Genomic DNA, 18,064 nt, shown 5'->3' with positions numbered 1-18,064 from the left:
GAAATCTCAATACCAAAATGGGGGTCAAACGAAGCCACCGGAAATTAATTTTCAAAATCACTCAGAAATCGCTTATATGAGGAAACTTTACAAATCACTCAGAATTGAGAAAATCACGTTGTAAAAATCATGCAAACCACTCAAATGATCAGGAAACTTTACAAAAACTAAAAATTAACTTACAAACTAAAACTAATATACTAGGACGTCAATACATACATAAACATTCACAAAATTCACTTACAAATCATTGTTCTTAATAACCATTCACAATTACATACTCACAAAAATTACCTATAAACACAAATTTGAGAAAAACATAAGATTTTGACAGTGATATCACACATTCGTCCACTGGCGATTTGCGAACTTTCAAATAGGTACATAATTCTTTTAATCTTCAAATTAAAATTATTTCACATTAGTTGACTGTTATGTAGTTGAAAAAATGGAGATAATAGCAATTAGTTGAAAAGGGCTTTTATATAATTAGACTTAAATTTTATTCATTTTCATATAAAATCAGAAAGATGTGTATGAAATTTGATTCATTTATGACACTGATGAAAAAGTTACAAATTTAGTTTTTTTTTTTTAAATTCCAATATAAAAGTGTTGCCCAAAACTTTTGCACAATATCCATGTTCAGAAATAAATTTTGAAAAACAAAACAATATCAAACCTTTTTGCGAACAACTTTTGCAAAAATCCATTTTCAGAAAAAAAAAATTTACATTAATTTGCGAAAACCTTTTCATGCGAAATCATATTGTGTATGAAAAATTTGAAATTCCATTTCACCTATAACTGAAACTCAAAATGTTCAAATTTAGAAAAAAGGGAAAATATTAAAAATGACCATTTCATGTGCAATCAGATTGTGTATGAAAATTCCTTTCAAATATAATTGAAACTCAAAGTGTGAACATTTAGAAAAGGAGAAAAATTAAAATGATGAAAATTCTTAAATATCAATTTGTGAAATTAGAATTTAGAAGTTAGACAAGGAAAAAAAAACTGAAATTGCATTATACTTTTCGGTTACAATTTTGGGGTCATAGAGAAATTAGTGAAATCCATATCAAAAACTATTATAAATTACAAAAATGAATAAAACCAAAAATAAAAGAACATGACGATATTTAGTAAAGAACATCATAGTAGTACTGATTATAAAAGAACATGCGCATATTAGACTTGAGAAACAAAAAATTATTCAAAATCACAAAAATAAATAACAACATAAAAAGAACATGGAAGAATCTTATTCACAAAATGTAGGTGAACTTAAATACTAACTTGCATTTTCAGTTTGTTTACTACTTAGTATTAGGCCTAAAAATATCATCGCACGCATCGCGTGCACAAAAGACTAGTTTCCTCTAAAAAAAGAAATTCCTATTTTGGTTTCCATTCACCTCTCTCTCGTCTCTAGAACGTCTGCGCACTTCATTCTCTGCTAGCTCATTTCTAGGTTATAGAAGTATTTGGGGTTTGCACTCTGCAATTCAGCAATCCCAGAAGAAGAGACTATCTAGTGAGCAGCCATGACTGGTAAATAATCTTCTTCTTTTTTGTGAATTTTTTCTTTTTTCATGATTAGAGTATGATTGACGATTCAATTACTTTATACTTGATACTTCAATTTTTAGCAAGTTTAATTCCGAATTCGAGGAAATATGATGCGATAATTAATCGCTTAATTTGATGAAAAGAAAAGCAAATGTTATAATTAATCGGTTGATTCTACACATATTCAATTACTTTATTCTGCATATATTTGATTAATTAGACGCAAATATCTTAGAAAAGCAAATATTAAATCATTTTTGTTTGCTATAGACTATTTGCAGGAGCAGGAGATGGAAATTGAAGCTCTAGAGGCCATCCTTATGGATGATTTTAAAGGTTTGCGCTTTTAATGCAACTTCTTATTTTAGTTTGTTACCCCACATTGCTGAGGCTGTTATATTCTTAGTAGTAATTTGCTGTTTTTTTGGCCGTTTATGTTTGGTGCAGAAATTCACTCTGGAGAGAGTGGACTTAACACTTCTAATAAATGTTATCATATCACAATAACTCCACAGGTATTTGAGTATGTAGTTTTTGTTTCAATGATGTATCTCAATGTAAGCTGAAGGTTTAAGTTGCTTTATATTTATGTTGTAGGAGTACCTTCTAAAAGTTCATGCTGATTGAAGTTATCACTTTGGTTGATCTTTGTCAGGAGTTTATGGAATAGTAGGCATTGCTTATAGTTTTGTAGGGAAGTACCTTTTGTATACAACTTATTTTTGTGAAAAAACCACGTTTTAAAATTATATTTAAAAACAATTACCTATTATATACTTTTATTGATACCACCACCAATTGATGGAAACCATCCAATTTTTTGTTTGTTTGTGGGGTATTCCTTAATTCTTTCTTGCTCCTTTCCGTCTCTTTTCCCGCCCATTATTTCGATTTTACCATTAACGCTCCATTTATGTCAAATTTGCTTAAGATTTGACTAACCAATTTTAAGATTAGGGTTTTCAATTTTGGATGCATTTCGCTTAAAATTATTCACTTTTCACCATTACTCTTGTTATTAGGGTTTGGAATTGGTATATACTCTATATTATAGAAGGCTAATGATAAGGTCATGAGGACGTGCTTTGGCGAGCAATGCCAAAGTATGGTATGCCTTTTAGATGTATTGCCTTAGTTAAGAACATATTGGGGTATGAAAACAAATGTCATGGAGGTGTAACAATGGATTTCCTTATTACAATACAATTGCATGAGGGGTCTGAGTCCTTTCTTCTTTGCGGTTGCAACTTGCAATAGATGGAGTAACACGACAAATTCAAGATGAGATACATAAATGTATGTTGAATTTAGATGATATAGTATTTTATACCCAAGCTAGGGCCAACTTTGATGCTAAGTTGGTACGACGGAGAATAGCGGGGGTTTCAGCTAAGTCAAAGCAAAATAGAGATCATGGAGTGTAATTTTTGTAATGAGAGAGAGACAAATGTGGATGTGGTAACATTAGATGGAAAGAAGTTGCCCATTAGTGAGTGTTTTTAGTAGCTTGGGGTTGATCTTATATAGGTATGAGTGCGTTGTCCGAGGCTGCCGAGACGCGACTTAGAGGATTTAGTGTGGGTGGCCTAAACGGAGAAGGACAAGTGCTATTTTGTGCGACCTTAGTGTACCTCTAAGGATCAAAGGAAAATTCATAGGAAAATATTAGTCCATGTTATTTTGGTTTGAGTGTTGGGTTCCAAGGATCGATGATATTAGGGAGATGGTGTGAGCAAATATGTGCATGTTGAGATTAATGTGTGGGTCATGAAGAGGATATTCGAATGCGGGTTGGAGTTGCAGAAACTGAGAGTGAGATAAGGGAAAACCTGTATTTGGGCGTGTGACACGTTGTCTAGAGATTCACTAGTCAGGGTAGTGGAAGGTTAGGATGGGAGATTTCAGAAGAAGCAGGCGGAGACCTAAGATGAATCGGATAGAGAGCATTGAAAACAATATGGTGTTAGAATTTTCACTATTTTTTATGTGGAAGAATTTTTCCTTATATAAAGAGTCACTGCAACTAATATTGTTATGCTACAGGATGACGAAGAAGATGATTCAGCCTCAATGCCAGGTTAGCTGTCTTATCTGGTGCTATATTCTGAGCTTATCGAGATCTCTCATCTTGATATAATCCGTTGCTCATGGATATTTTTTTATCTGGTGTCTTTGTTTGATTAACTTTTCTTTTATCTTGAGAATTTAGCTGTGTTAAACTTGTTTTGCAGTTGAATTGGCGTTAATTTTCTCTCACACAGAAAATTATCCAGATGAACCTCCGCTACTTAATGTCTTAAGGTCAGATCTGCCAACAATATTCTGTGGTAGTTGTCTTCTATATTAAGATTGTGAAGATAATATTAGTGACTTGTTTCTGAGCTGGTTGGATAAGGCTTGCTTATGTACTTCAGAGTCATGATTGCTTCAATACTCCCTCTTATTTCTGAATACCTAAATCTACCAGGTTCATATCTTTGACTGGTTAACATAATAGTGCCTGACGTTCTGGGTACATTCTGGCATCTGTACTTTGTACAAGTGCAGGCATAGTTGTTCAGTCTCTGAAGCTGTTGGAAGTTCTGAATTTTGGTGATTTATTACGTGAATGATAGATCTTAAAATCAAGTCTCAAATGATAATTTAAACTGATTTATTATTTTCTAGGAAGCGTGTTGCCTTGATAAGTTATAAGGGATTATGTTAGAAAGACATCAAGGGGATGTCATTGATATAACAGAAGAGGGGTAAGGACAAAAAAAAAAAAGTCCCTTCAGCTACTGTGAAGAAGTTCATCAACAAAATTAAGATGTCATCCATATACAAAAGGAAGGTTAAGGATTAAAATATATTCCCCTCGAGCTATCGTGAAGAAATTCATGAACAAAATTAAGGAAGTCGAGCGACGGGTGACGCGCACAGGCTAATACTCGTGTCTAGGTATACCATATTGGCATATCCTCAAAAACTGGAACTTGGAACCTTGATGAGGAGAAGCTACAATCTCAATTTTTTTTCTTCAGGTGCACTGTCAAATTGCCAGAAACCATATTCCACGCTTGAGCAAGCCAATCATTTTTTGTCCTTCTCATCCAAGCAAAGGCGATATTTGACGGAACATAGACATTTACTTCTTTATCTTTTTTGTTACAACATTTTGCCATCACGCTCTCAAATGCACAGCTTCGACCATTAATATCTCGAATTATCTATTGATAAAATTATACTTTCTTTGTTTTGTAATAGTTGCAATGTTGATTTTCACACTTGCCAATACACAACTTTGACAATTAATATCTCTAATTATCTATTTGTGAAAGTTATAAAAAGTTGAAATCTTGTGGATATATGTCGAGATTACATGCTAAAGTTCATATTATATATAAGTTACAAGTTTGTCATTCAAAGTAAGTAAATAGATAGTGTTCAAATCAAAATGTTGCAACTATTAAAAACATAGGAAGTATTTAGTTGATATTTAGAAAATACACGTTGGGATAAATCCAACATTTCACAAAGTAAACTTTTTTATGATTTAGTAAAACAATTTGGTCGAAGTTAGCATATGAATAGTGAAAAGTCAAAGTGCTGCCAGCCTGCCACTAAAAAGATTTAGAGGAAGTATATAGGTAGATGGTGAAGTCTGACAGCTCACAGGAGGCACAATTGTTTGGGGAGGGTCTGACTGCTGCTTAGATATTACCACAAGTGTACAAACTATCTAATTAGGCTAAATTTTTTCCCTTCCAAAATATTCTGTATTGGATTTATTTAAATATATTCAATTCTTCCATGGCTTATTGGTTGGGTCAGCCTATTTTGTTACTATTTAGATGGTTTGGTTAAAGATAACTGATAGGATATTCCGAGACATGGTGTCTAATAATTCCTCTGTTGGAGAGAAGTGTAGATAGCATCCCTTTTGTTCTTATATGGGCTCTTGCTGAAATATCTGTCAGATTGGAATTTTGTTATGCCTTCATATTCTCTTGTGAACGAGATTCTAAATTTATTTATTTATTCATAAAATTTTCCTCTTCTATAAAGAAAGAACACGACTCTAAGTCTCTAATACATGATATTTACTCTATGTATCTAAACCATTCGCGTTGGACATAGAAAACTCCGGCAAGTGTATGGATTTTCTTTACCTCGACTCTCTCATATCCACCTTGACATTACATGTATCTGGATCTACATATACGCAGTGAAAATTTTAAAAAATGAGGGTAAGTGATGAGATTTTATGCTATAAATGCTTGAAAATCCGCTTGAGATAAGAATTTTAATTAGAGTTAGCAAACAACGCAATATTAATGTGTATACATGTATTTGTAATGTGAACAACCCAACAAGAGTCTTTTAGAGTTAGTAATTTGTTGCATAAATGTTAGTGTTCCCACACCGTGTCTGATAATATGACACGGATCATGTGTTCAAATTTTGAACCCCGGTGGGTCTCGCACTTGGATATGTAATATACCCAACACTCAAACCCATGTCTAAGTACTATAGCACTGCATGATCCTACGTGGGTTGGTATAGTCAGTTGCTCAGTGTATGTTGTGAATGAGTGCTTCTAGTTAGAGTGGACGGTAGTACTTTCTATGAGCTGTAATCTTTAATTTCTGGCATGGTCTGAGTCGTTTATGCACATTTCAGTATACGGGGAATACCTATCGAAGATCTCAGATTTTTGAAAGAAAAGCTCAAACAAGAGGTAAGTTACTTCTCTGTTAGATTTGCCTCACATGCTATGTTTTAGAGTAGTTACTGAAGAAGTTGAATGCAATACTAAAATTTATTATGATATTGTGAAACCGGGTGTTGATGCAGCATTGACAAAGTTCTGTTTCTTTCTTCGTTGTTATCCTGAGGACTGCTTTCCTCGAATTGTATTGTTCTTTGATTATAATAATTTTTCCTTTCCAAAACGAATGAATATATGAAAATGAATTCTTTACCTTGGTCTCATTCTTTTACTTTCTGCTGTTACAACAGGCAACTGAGAACCTTGGGATGGCTATGGTGTACACACTAGTTACATCTGCCAAAGAATGGCTGAGTGGAAGATTTGGTCAAGATGGTGCCAATGATGGTGCTGCAGATGACGAGCAGGCAAAAGATGAAGTATGATGTTCCTTATTATTTTCTTACTAAGTTTTCCATCTTTTAGCTGTTTTTTTTTTCTTTTCTAGACTTCTAATGCTGGGGAGGTAAAGGGAACTTATTGTTGGGCACAACAATAAAATCTATCGAGACTCTTTTCAGAACCAGGTGTCCAGGGTTTTGAAGGAAAGTAAATAGATCAACCTTTGATGAGTTTTTGTCAGCCGAATTATCCATTCTACTGTATGATAAAGAGTGATGGAAACCCTTTACATTTGTTGCCTTAATGTTATCAGCTATAGTCCTTCCAGTGGCTTGTTGGATATTCTTAATTCAAATAAAAGACCGGACTTGTGGCGTGTGTCATTTAAGGGTTCAAATTTATTATAACATAATACTTATTCCGTCCCTTAATAGATTTCCCATTTCTTATTTGAGGACTATTCATAGGTATAGAAAATCCTAAAAAAAAAATAACCAATGTATAAGAAAAAACATATTCATATGGGGTCTTGTTTGATTCGTCTCATTGCGTATATTAGAAAAATCAAACTTTTATAATTTTTACTAATATGTAACTAAAGATATTAACTATATAAAACGTGCAATGGAGAAATGAGAAATCTAGTAAAAACAGAAATGGAGCATTTTCAAATCCAAATATTTTCTATCTGTATTTTTTCTCTATATCCTTAATATTCTTTGTCCCTAAATTATTAGTGATAGGAATATTACACCACATGTCAATTAATTCGTCTTTATTTATGTTGTAATTATAAGCATAAGAGAATCCATCATTCTTATCTTCATAACAAAAAAAAATTATATGATAAATCATCATATCGCTAGTTTTTTTGAATTATTATTTTTCATCTGGCAAGACCAATAAATGGTTTTCAGAATTATTTGTATTGTTGGAATTAATTAATTGTTCTTTTTGATCTGAATTGTTTTTTTTTTTGGAAATTGCTATTTTTAGATGGAGTATATTTTTTTTTGTTGAAAAATATAATATTTTAGAATAAAATAATTATAAGAATTCATTAGAAAAAACAACAATCGATCATAAATTATGGAGGAGTGTTATGAAAATATTATAGTATATGGTTAGTACTTTCAACTACTTTCCATATTATTTGAAACAATTCTTATCTACTATGATCACGTAAATTTTGGAAAGAATGTAAATGGTGAGTAGTATCATATTTTTTCCATGTATATTATACTTCCTCTGTCTTTTTTAGATGCAATATTTGCCTTTTTGGTGGGTGGATTAAAATAATCAAATGTTGCGTCTAAAAAACAGTGTTAGTATATAGATAGGGGTATTTAGAAAAAACTGAAACCAAAAACCGTGTCCAAAAACTAGAAAGTCGGTGAAAATGGGAGGTTACTGTATCGAAAAAAAGGATTTAAATGGTTCAGTGACCGTTGCGGTAAAAATAATAACTCAACGGTACAGTTATGTTTTTTTTATAAAAGTGTTAACCAAAAAGTCGAATATTTTTATTCTATCTAATTATTCTTCAATTTTTTTTGTAGAAGTTTAGATTAAGTAGTTACTACTAAATGTTGTTTCATTTATAGAGATACTGTAAATCTATTTAAGTAGCTTAGTGTCATTATCCTACTACTACTATAACTCTATAAAAATTCATTTCTATATGTATTTTGTTAAAACCTTTTTACAATGTGGAAGTAGGCATTAGTTTAGTGTCTTTACGGTTTATTTAGATAATTTTGTATTAATGTTAAATGGTATATTCCCTTATGTCTAGAAAAAGTAAAAATCATACTTTATATATAAATTAAGTATAATAAATATTAAAAACTGAAGTAACAGTTAATGGCTAACCGGAAAACCGTACCGAAAAATTGGTTAACCGCTTAGGCAGTAACCGTTTATGGTTATGGTTAAACGGTGACGGTTGAACTGATTATGGTTCACAAAAATGGCAAATTGAAATATTCGATTACCGAACCGAAACACTGTTCCGGGTTGGTTCACCACCCATGAACACCCATATATATATATATATATATATAGGGGTAATATCACATGAGAATGCTCCTTATATGAGAAATTAGAGTGAATCTTAATCATACAATTGGATTAGAGTTGCAACACTTGTTCATTAGAGTTATACCCCCCTAAAAAATTTTGAGCTGAAAAAATAAAATTTCTTAATTTTTTTTTCTAATATTCTTTTTTTTGGAGTTACATCACTTTTTCATTAGAGTTATATCGTGTAAAATTCATTTTCATTTCTCATGTAAGTATGCATTCTCATATGAACTCACTTCTATATATATATATATATATATATATATATATATATATATATATATATATATATATATATATATATATATATATATATATATATATATATATATATATATACTTCCTCCGTTCCATAATAATTGAAACATAGAGATTGGACACAAGATTTAATAAATATCACTTTCAAAAGCCAAAAAATCATAAAATACCCTTTTCATTATCAAAAGGAGGAGAGAGAAAAGCAAACAATACAAGTTTGTGATGGGTACTCTTGTCATTTTGTCACTTTCTTTTTTTCATTTAAGGTATGTTTCACTTAATTTGAAACGTTCTAGAATAGTAAGTGTTTCACTTATTATAGAACAGAGGAAGTAAAGACTAAAAAGCCAATATGATGCATCTATCAAGAAACAGAGGAAGTACATAGTTAGTTATTTTAGGAAAAGACCAACTAATAACGTCTTGGAAGTTGGAGTTGATTGCAACTATTGTTTTTGTTGTAGAAGAATTATGTTTCAGCTAAGCATCCTAAATAACAAGATCTGTTCAAGGAACAGGGAAGTATTATGTAAATATGTGTTCATCCTATCCCCGGACTTATCACTATGAATTGCTTTGTTCTTATATATCTTCCAGATTCCGACCCCTTTCAGAAACTGTGACTTCTATCTTGTAAGAAGTGTTTGATATGCAAAAAGTTTTCCCATTCCCCAAAAACTTGTTGTGAAGTTAAGTGCTTTTACAGATTTCAGGGGCCATTCTTTTACGGCCCGTTTGGTAGTTGGTTATAAATGGTGGTAATGGGAATGAATTTGTGTGTAAATTTGTGAAAAATATCATTGTCCATTCCCATGGTAATGCTAATTTATCCTAAAGTGTCCACTTTCCTTCTTGAATTTTCATTCCCATCCAATACCACCTTGTAGGTTGGTAATGAGTGGTAATGAAAATTGCTTCCCCTTGGAGACAAAAACACAAGTTTATGGGTGAGATTGCTTGCCCATGGAGAAAAAATATCTCCCCATGGAGATTTTAAGGGTGCTTCCCTAATGAAATTACACTTAAAATTCATTCCCATTACCGCAATTTATTAACGACTACCAAACGAGCCGTTAGTGGATATGGAATGTTGTTCTTGCCGTTGTATGGTCATGTTTTTAGCATTTGTATGGAAGAATTCAATCTAATGAGAGATGGAGCAAGATTATCTAACTTTTTTTGGAATTTCTTTCTCTCGGAGGTTGAAAGGTGGGAGAGGGGGGTGGGGGGGGTGGGTTGGGTGTGGAGGCTTGCTTTGGGGTGAATGAAATTCCCAACAAAATAAAAATACCATCTCATTAGTTGATGGAACAAGATGAAAATACGGCGTTACAGTGCATTGATCATGTACGTGCATTAAAAAAAACTAATGTTGTACCTAGATGTTCTTATTTGATCCAAAGAATGTTTGTCACATTGTTGACATCTATTGCTCACGTACCTGGAAATATAATTATCTTATTATCTATTTAGTCCTAGTTGGATAAAAAAACTTGATGTTACACTGCTTTATCTATATGTTTTTTTTGGATTTAGCATCTTTTTCCTTTGTGTTTTTTTTTGGGCATGGATCCTAAATGTTTTTAGTTTCAATGGTAATTTTCTTATCATGATGCTTTATATAATTTGCTATTTTTTATGCTTGTGCTTATTGATAGACATCTTTATATCTTGTTATTAGGTTATAATACCACATGGAGAACCTGTTACTGTTGAAACTTTCCTGGCGTGGAGGGAAAGATATGAAGCAGAGTTGGCACTAGAGCGAGCCAAGTGAGTTCCTTTCAGCTGGCGTGTTTTGCATTTTCGTATATAATATGCCTTTCATCACTGATAAACAAGTCAATATATTGAACTACTTTTCAATGGGAGAATATGAACCTATCGAACAGATCTCTCTCTTAATATGTCTTCTCTTTCTCTCACTCTTGTTCTCTCTCTGTTACCCTTTTCTCTCTTCTTGCATGGCCCTTGCGGAGCCTTAGTGGTTCTTTACTGCAGATCGGAGGGTTGATCTTAGAAATTTTCAGAGAGGTCCAGGAGAAGGGGCGTTGGAAATGTCAGTAGGTGCTTGTGTCGGTAGGTAAGGGTTGCTGTATGAGGTTCGCCTTTTTTATAACCAGGTTGCATCAATTTCTCGAGGAGGATGATTTGGGAGATTTCTTGGATGTGTCAAAAATAAATCAAATTCCTAAGTTGGAGATTCTACTCCTGGAACAGGGTAAATAGTCAGCCATAGTCATATGTTCCATGGAAGCAGATATTCGTTCCTTAGATAGAGTTTAGGGTGGCACTTAATAGTTAATGGGGTGGCAGGTGATTTGATGAGGGTCTTCAGGATGCATGGGCCATGGCTAGATGATTGGCTATGAAGAGGTAGCAGTTAAAGGATGGAGTGGTCAGGGTGGTTTGCTGATTCAAATCATTGTAGACTATACCTAAGGCTTTAAGCACACAGAGATTCGTCATGCACAGGTGCTCGTGACGACGTGGGAGGTTCTGGGTGATGTGATGTGTGTCAGTGCCTTAGGAGCATATGGTGACTGAAGCCATGATTTTGATCACAAGTTGGTGTTTAAAAAGATTCAGAAAGTTAAAAAACAGTGAATAATGCAATTCAGGGTCAATCAAAAGTTATTCAATCAATATTTGCATTTATATGAGCAAAATTCTTCCATTATTTTGTAACAATGTGATTAACTCAAGAGGGTGTTGAACTAGGGAATAAAGTGGTGTAGCTGCATATTTTTTTTTCCTAATGATGAGAATATGGATGTAGAGGTGCAGAATGTGAATCTATCAGAAACAGGCATTATTTTGTAACAATCTGATTAACTCAAAACGGTGTTGAACTAGGGAATAAAGTGGTGTAGCTGCATATTTTTTTTTCCTAATGATGAGAATATGGATGTAGAGGTGCATAATGTGAATCTATCAGAAACAGGCTTCCTCTACCGAGGATTCAAAGTGCTAAGATTTTAGTTGGTGATGCTTGTGGAATGTTAGAAGAGAAAACATGTCGGTTTGTATTTTCTTTAAGCAGGTCCAAAAATTCTCTAGTGAAGAGATATGTGATGGTTCCTCTGCTGAGGTACAGACGTGGACTATATTAAATTGGAAATAACTAGTTTTTCCGTTGGTGTAAGCTATTGCATGATGTACATTGTGTGTAATCTTTTAAAGTCATTGTCATTAGTTGTTCAAGAATCAAATCTTACTGTATTTAAAAGCAGCCTTTGTTCCTAAATCAGTTTCTCCTTTTCATGAGGCATAAAAGTCTCATTAAAGGCTGAGCTAAGCTACAAGAGTTTTGTGAACAGTGATCTGTACTCGAAGCATGCTTTGTAGGCTTGTAGCTGGCATGCCTGCCGCTGTTCTGTTTTTATACTTTATTTCAAATCTAGATGCATGTGAAATTCTGCATGTATAGGTATCTCTTTTTTTAGCTAGTGAACTTCTAGTAAGAAAGGGTTAAAGCTTAGTTTGACCTTTTTCACGTCAAGCACTTTATATAGTTGGAGTTAAGCCCTCATCTGGTGCATAGCTTGACATTCTTTCCTTTATAGATTAGGTCATAACTCATAAGTGATTCATCAGCTTGAGGGTGTTGTTTTATGTCTGCCTGGCTTCTCTCTATTGCTTAGTGCGCCCTTGGAGGTTAGTGGTTTGATGATCTGGTCTCAGCCCTCCTTTTGCAAATCCCCCCCTCCCCCCTCTCCAAGTTCTATCATCTCTGCTACTTTATCTCCTCATTGCATAATAATAAATGGGCAGGTGTGACAATCTTTTTTCAAATTAATATAGATCTTTGATACACTGAATCTGATGTTACTATTTTTTTTTTATCTCCCTTGCAGCTTTTGCTTGCAAGACTGATTGACTTACTTTCTACTTTCAGATTGATGCCAGATTCCGCACTTACAACAACCAAGGAAAAGAGGCTCACCGGAAGGCAGTGGTTTGAAAGTGGACGAGCGGTTGCAGCAGCGGTAGTCATTTCTTTCCCTACTAATAATCCACTTCTTGTTTTTGTTATTTTCCTTTACTCGGGGTAATTCCTCACTTTATTTTACATTGTCTTAATCTTGCTATTGTCCGTAGTATTAGCAACCTCCCTAAAGAACCTACATGATGAATAAATAGAGAAATCTGATATGAGTTGTTATGATACAATGCCTAACACTTGTCTATTGACAATTTTGCCAAAGTGAAATGTTTAAGATGCAAATTGCAATTCTAAGGATCTTTGATATGACTTTATTCTGGATTATTGATGTTTCAGCTTCACAATCTATTAAACCAAGGGTCTTTCTATGAAGGTTAAATATGCATCTTTGGTATAAAATGGTCAGTGAACGTTTAAGGAATGAGAATCTCTTAATGAGTCATCACAACTTGGAACCATCACATATCTGTACCTCAGCAGAATTTAAAGATTATTGGACTTTTAGCAAGACAACTTACAAGTTACAACTCCATCATGTAAAACCTCACTTAGTGGTAACGGTAAAACCATGGAATAATCAACCTAAACCAGCCATTACAGATAAATGGAGTAATGGACTAAGGAGAATCAACAACTAGGCTACATAGCAAGGCAAGTCAAAAAGTGAGAAACTCTTGCTTAGATGCAAACAGTTTGAGTGCCATTGTGTTACACTATCCAATACAATAGGATCTTTTTATCCTCAAGAGCACGAAGTTCCTTTGCCATCATCTGGGTTTCTTGGGTGGGTACAATTTGAGATTATATTTTTTTTTTCTTCATGTTATGTTTGTGGTTATTTAGTGAAACCATTAGATTATTGGTGCTCTTCTCTTCCGATGGAAAGTTGATGCTGACTTACTATATAATATTAGGTAAGCAAAGTCTTAGGAAAGACGGTCAAACTGTCAATTAGTTAAGCTTAAATTATTAGAAGTTACAAAAAACAGGTAATACGTTGAATAAGTAAATAGTTAAATTTATGTAAATTTTTTTAAAAATTAAAACAGTTACAAAATATTACTCAAAGGTTAAGAAAAATAAGTTAAAAGTTCAATGGCCGTCTAATACAAGACTTGTTCTATTAGGTTAAAGTAAAGTGTAGACAGGTTAATGTTATTGTGATAATTCTTTTTAAACTATGATGGGGCATGTGCATGTTTAGATTTGATCTTTACCATTCAGTATTCACTATTTTTTGAAGCTCGATCTCTCCACCGGATGAACCATATAGCCAAGAGAAATCATGAACCGGAATAGGAACAATTACTGTGAATTTTCAACAGACCTAATTTAATTGCAATTGGTTATTGGCCCAGGCACTGGGATAGATCATCGTTATAATATGATACACTTAGAAATTTATTCTGGTTCCCATAAACACTAGTTATTAATATTTTTATTCTCATTTTTGATGTGAGAAGGGAAACAGATGTTATTTGTGTGAAGGGTAAGGAGTAGGATTGAATTTCTAAAGTCTTAAGCAATTTTCACGAATAGTTGTGATTTTTGGATAAGCTAAGCTTTAATAGTCTTTATCAAAAGTGGATAAGTCCTATTACCTTGCAGAGCTTTGTTTATAGATTGAGTGGTTGAGTCTTCATAGTTGACTTATTTGATGTGACTGACATGAAGAGCTCAATGCATGAAGAGAGGGGCTACATGACCGATGGACTTTCATGACGACTTATTATATACTTAGATTTGTAGCTAAGAAAAGGAGTGCAACTAGGTTAAGAAAAGTTAAAAGTGAAACTAGTTTCACCTCCCCAAATCAATACTGGAACAAGGCTGACAAATAATTTAACTAATTTTAGCTTTAACCTACCCTCACCTCAATGCAAACATTACAGTGTGATCTTCCCACCTCCTCGATAAGTGAAGAAACACGGTACTAACTTTAAAGAGATTTAGAGATTTTGGAATGTAACACGTAGTTGTTCTGCAGAGAGGTGCATTGACGAGCAAGGAAGAATCAGACGAAGAAGATGAAGAAGACATTGACTTTGACGATGACGACTTTGAAGGTGAGATTCTAAAGTTCAATATATTTTGTGTTCTATAGGAGAGAGATTTATATTGATGAGGCACGGCTGATTCTCGTATTAGATATGGCTCCCTTCCCCCAATATTCTCATGAATGTATTTCATGGATATATGAAATGACAATAGTTGCTGGTTGTCTGCCTTATTACAGGCAAAGCCACACTTTTAGATACATAACTTCTAATATTAGGCATGTATATGGTGTGTTATTAATCATGAAATTCAGGGACAGGGGGAGAGTTGGGGGGGGGGGAGAGGAAAACTTGAATTCGAAAAACATGTCAGGAAGCAGGTATGGGAGTGAAAGGTCAGCACGAGGGAAATAAATTATGCAAATTCTGTAGCCACTGCATTGCTTTTGTAGTTAGAACTCATATACATTACCTGCTATGCCAACATTCTACCCCCCCCCCCCCCCCCCCCCCAAGTGGGTAGGTTCTTGTGAGTGTCCACTTTTGTCTCTTCTCCATCACCCAATTCATGAAACTTTTTTTTCCAAATCAAATAGTTTCATCTTTTTGAAAGGAACACCATTTTGTTGTAAACTTCTCTTTTCTGGGTAGGTAGACCCCTTGTGGTGTTCTCCTTGTAAGTTAAGTAGACCTTGGCATTTATATAAATAAATGAAAGGTTGGGTCCCGGGGGGAGGGAATTGGAAAATTCATTCATATCGTCCAGTGAAGGCTTGAACTTAGCACACCAGAGGCTCCTAGCAATAAGTGAACCTTGGCATATGGGAAATGGAAGAGGGGGGGGGGGGATAGGGATAGGGATGGGTAAAACCCCTTCATATGGTCCATGGAGTCTTGAACTTGCGGCCTCATGATAATTTGGTGCCAAGTCAATGATTAGACTAATCATCTGTGTCGGAGTGGAAGTAAATCCCTAATTATGTAAACATATCCAAAATATACTTAGATGCAATATTTAGCGCATGCTTGTATTTGTGGTAATGGATTAAGGGGGTAATAAAAGTCAAACCACCCTCATAAAGGAAAAATGAAGGTGAATTGAGATGGTTGCAAGAGGATAATATGATTTTGTTGTGATGAGAAGGAAGGGAAGAAGTTATTACCCTCCAAATGAGGATAACAATTACTCTAGGGCGGTGCTGGGTAATTATTACCCTCACGAGAGTAACAATTTCCCTTATCCATTCCTTTTTCTTCTTACTATCACTAGCTTATCCCTTTTATCACAACTTCTCCCCCCTTCATAATCACTTCTAACCACCTTTCTTTTCTTAGTTTGACTTTTGTTACCCCTTAATGCATTACTCTCCATCCAAACGAGCCTTTAGGGTATAAAAAAGACACTATTATCACTGTATCAAGAAAGTCACTCCCTTGGAATGACGCAAGTAAGAAAAAAATATTCTCTGTTTCCTTTATCAGGATTGTATGTTTTATTAAAGGAATTGTTTTTGTGCTTTACCAGATGATGAAGACGACATGCTTGAGCATTATTTGGCTGCTTAACAAATGTTAGGTATAATGCATTACCTTTGCTCTTTTGTCTACATACTAAGCCAGTCAGACTTTTTGTGTTCTGTCTTCACACTGATCATCGGAGTATATAGGAGGCCATTGCCGTCGTTTGCCATTCTTCCATGCGCTCTCCATCTTATTTGTGTCGCTTGCATCCATGCAGAAAGGCAAGGTTGTAATCTTCCATTTGTTTGTATGGCTAATATATTACTCCGAATTACTATAAACCAAGAGTAGGTCCATTCGAGCTTCAGCATATTGTTTACCCAGCATATAGCGATATACCTTGAATTACTTTTATTTCTCTTTTACATCCCAATAATTTAAATTAGTGTTTGGCATGAATTCTTCTGCTTCTGAAAATGTACCAACTGCCAAAAGGACAGCAGCTGAATTTTCAGGCAATCAGAATCCATAGCTTATAATTCTGCTGTATAGTGTCTAATCATTGTTGGTAAAAATTGTAGAATCCAAAAACTTCATATCATTTTTCATTTTCGTCTAAGTTGATTAAAGCTAAAATCTCAATTTCAGCAACCTTGTACATTATCAGTTATGACTTGTAAATTGTCGCTCAACTATTTGTAGAACTTAAAACTACTTGTGTAAACAAAATGATTTTCTGAAGTAGCAATTTAACTACTACAACGTTGAAAGACATGATTTTTATCCTTTTTTAATATAGTTTTTGGCTGGTTAGTAGGATCTTATGATCATAAAATTGATTCCATCAATCCAAAGCTACCCCTTTCATTGATTTAAAGGATGTTGCTTCTCTAGTTGTTCAATTAGTAGAATCTCAGGAAAAATATCCGCTTAAGGACTTTGGGATTTATCGTTCTGTGAACAAAGAGTTCAACAAGATGGAAAGGGGCAATCTATCTCTGAAGATCATTTGGATCATCTTAACCGACTTTTTTTTTTTTTCTCTCACTAGATCTTTTTCGACAAGATACATTACCCAAGCCCACAAAAAAATCACTCAAGATAAGGTTCATTTGGATCGAATCAGCATCAAGTTTGTTTTTCTTACTAGAGAATGTAAGAGCGAATAAAGTTCATCTTAAAGTGTGTTGCTTTATGTTTCATGTTTAGTTGTAATAACATTAAGTTGTAATTTCATTTTCAATTAATGCAAATTTTTGCGATGTCAGGAAAAAAAAAAGAAAGTAGGATAATATGATTTTGATTGCTAATAGCCTTATAATCTATGTCTATTCCAATACTATAATTTTGATTGCTTTGTTATTTATGATTGCACCATCCAAATTGCGATATTTCAATTAGAAGCATAATTATGAAAAATGACAATTGTGATGTTTAATTTTTCCTTCCCCGATACTTTAAAGAGCTTGTATTAGCTCAAAAGCAAGAGTCAGATTGACTCAAGACTAGCAATGATATGCCCATTCTTGTGGATTCTTGTATTAGTATAAGATAAAGATGCTTTCCCATGGAGTACATGATTCTTGTGGATGCTTTAGGAAAATTAATCGGTGAAAATTAATGGTTTATTTCCCAAAACAACAATTTAGCAAATAA

General features: G+C 33.9%; 1 protein-coding gene across 4 annotated transcripts; it reads left to right on the top strand.

Annotated features, from left to right (window-relative positions):
- Positions 1-1,370: 1,370 nt before the first annotated feature.
- LOC104903684 (uncharacterized) lies at positions 1,371-17,718 on the top strand. Of its 4 annotated transcripts, none has more exons than XM_048636696.2 (12): positions 1,371-1,554; positions 1,843-1,908; positions 2,020-2,087; positions 3,616-3,649; positions 3,804-3,873; positions 6,235-6,292; positions 6,574-6,702; positions 10,686-10,777; positions 12,903-12,993; positions 14,938-15,016; positions 16,473-16,523; positions 17,460-17,718. In XM_048636696.2, exons 1-11 carry the CDS (start codon positions 1,548-1,550, stop codon positions 16,511-16,513), a joined length of 735 nt encoding a protein of 244 aa, XP_048492653.1. In that variant the 5' UTR covers positions 1,371-1,547; the 3' UTR covers positions 16,514-16,523; positions 17,460-17,718. The 4 variants fall into 4 exon arrangements, with proteins under 4 accessions (XP_048492653.1, XP_048492652.1, XP_010690077.2 ...); XM_048636695.2 differs by lacking the exon at positions 17,460-17,718 and adding an exon at positions 16,686-17,055; XM_010691775.4 differs by lacking the exon at positions 17,460-17,718 and adding an exon at positions 16,615-17,055.
- The last annotated feature ends 346 nt before the right edge of the window (positions 17,719-18,064 follow it).

The sequence above is a fragment of the Beta vulgaris genome, chromosome 9 (genome assembly GCF_026745355.1).
Source record: "Beta vulgaris subsp. vulgaris cultivar EL10 chromosome 9, EL10.2, whole genome shotgun sequence".
Classification (NCBI taxonomy): domain Eukaryota; kingdom Viridiplantae; phylum Streptophyta; class Magnoliopsida; order Caryophyllales; family Amaranthaceae; genus Beta; species Beta vulgaris.
Note: the sequence above shows the minus strand (reverse complement) of the source record. Positions and strands in the feature narration are given on the sequence as shown.

Coding starts and splice junctions, on each gene's coding strand:
- LOC104903684 (XM_048636696.2), top strand. Junction 6,293..6,573: donor AAGAAAAGCTCAAACAAGAG/GTAAGTTACTTC, acceptor CTGTTACAACAG/GCAACTGAGAACCTTGGGAT. Junction 15,017..16,472: donor TGACGATGACGACTTTGAAG/GTGAGATTCTAA, acceptor GTGCTTTACCAG/ATGATGAAGACGACATGCTT.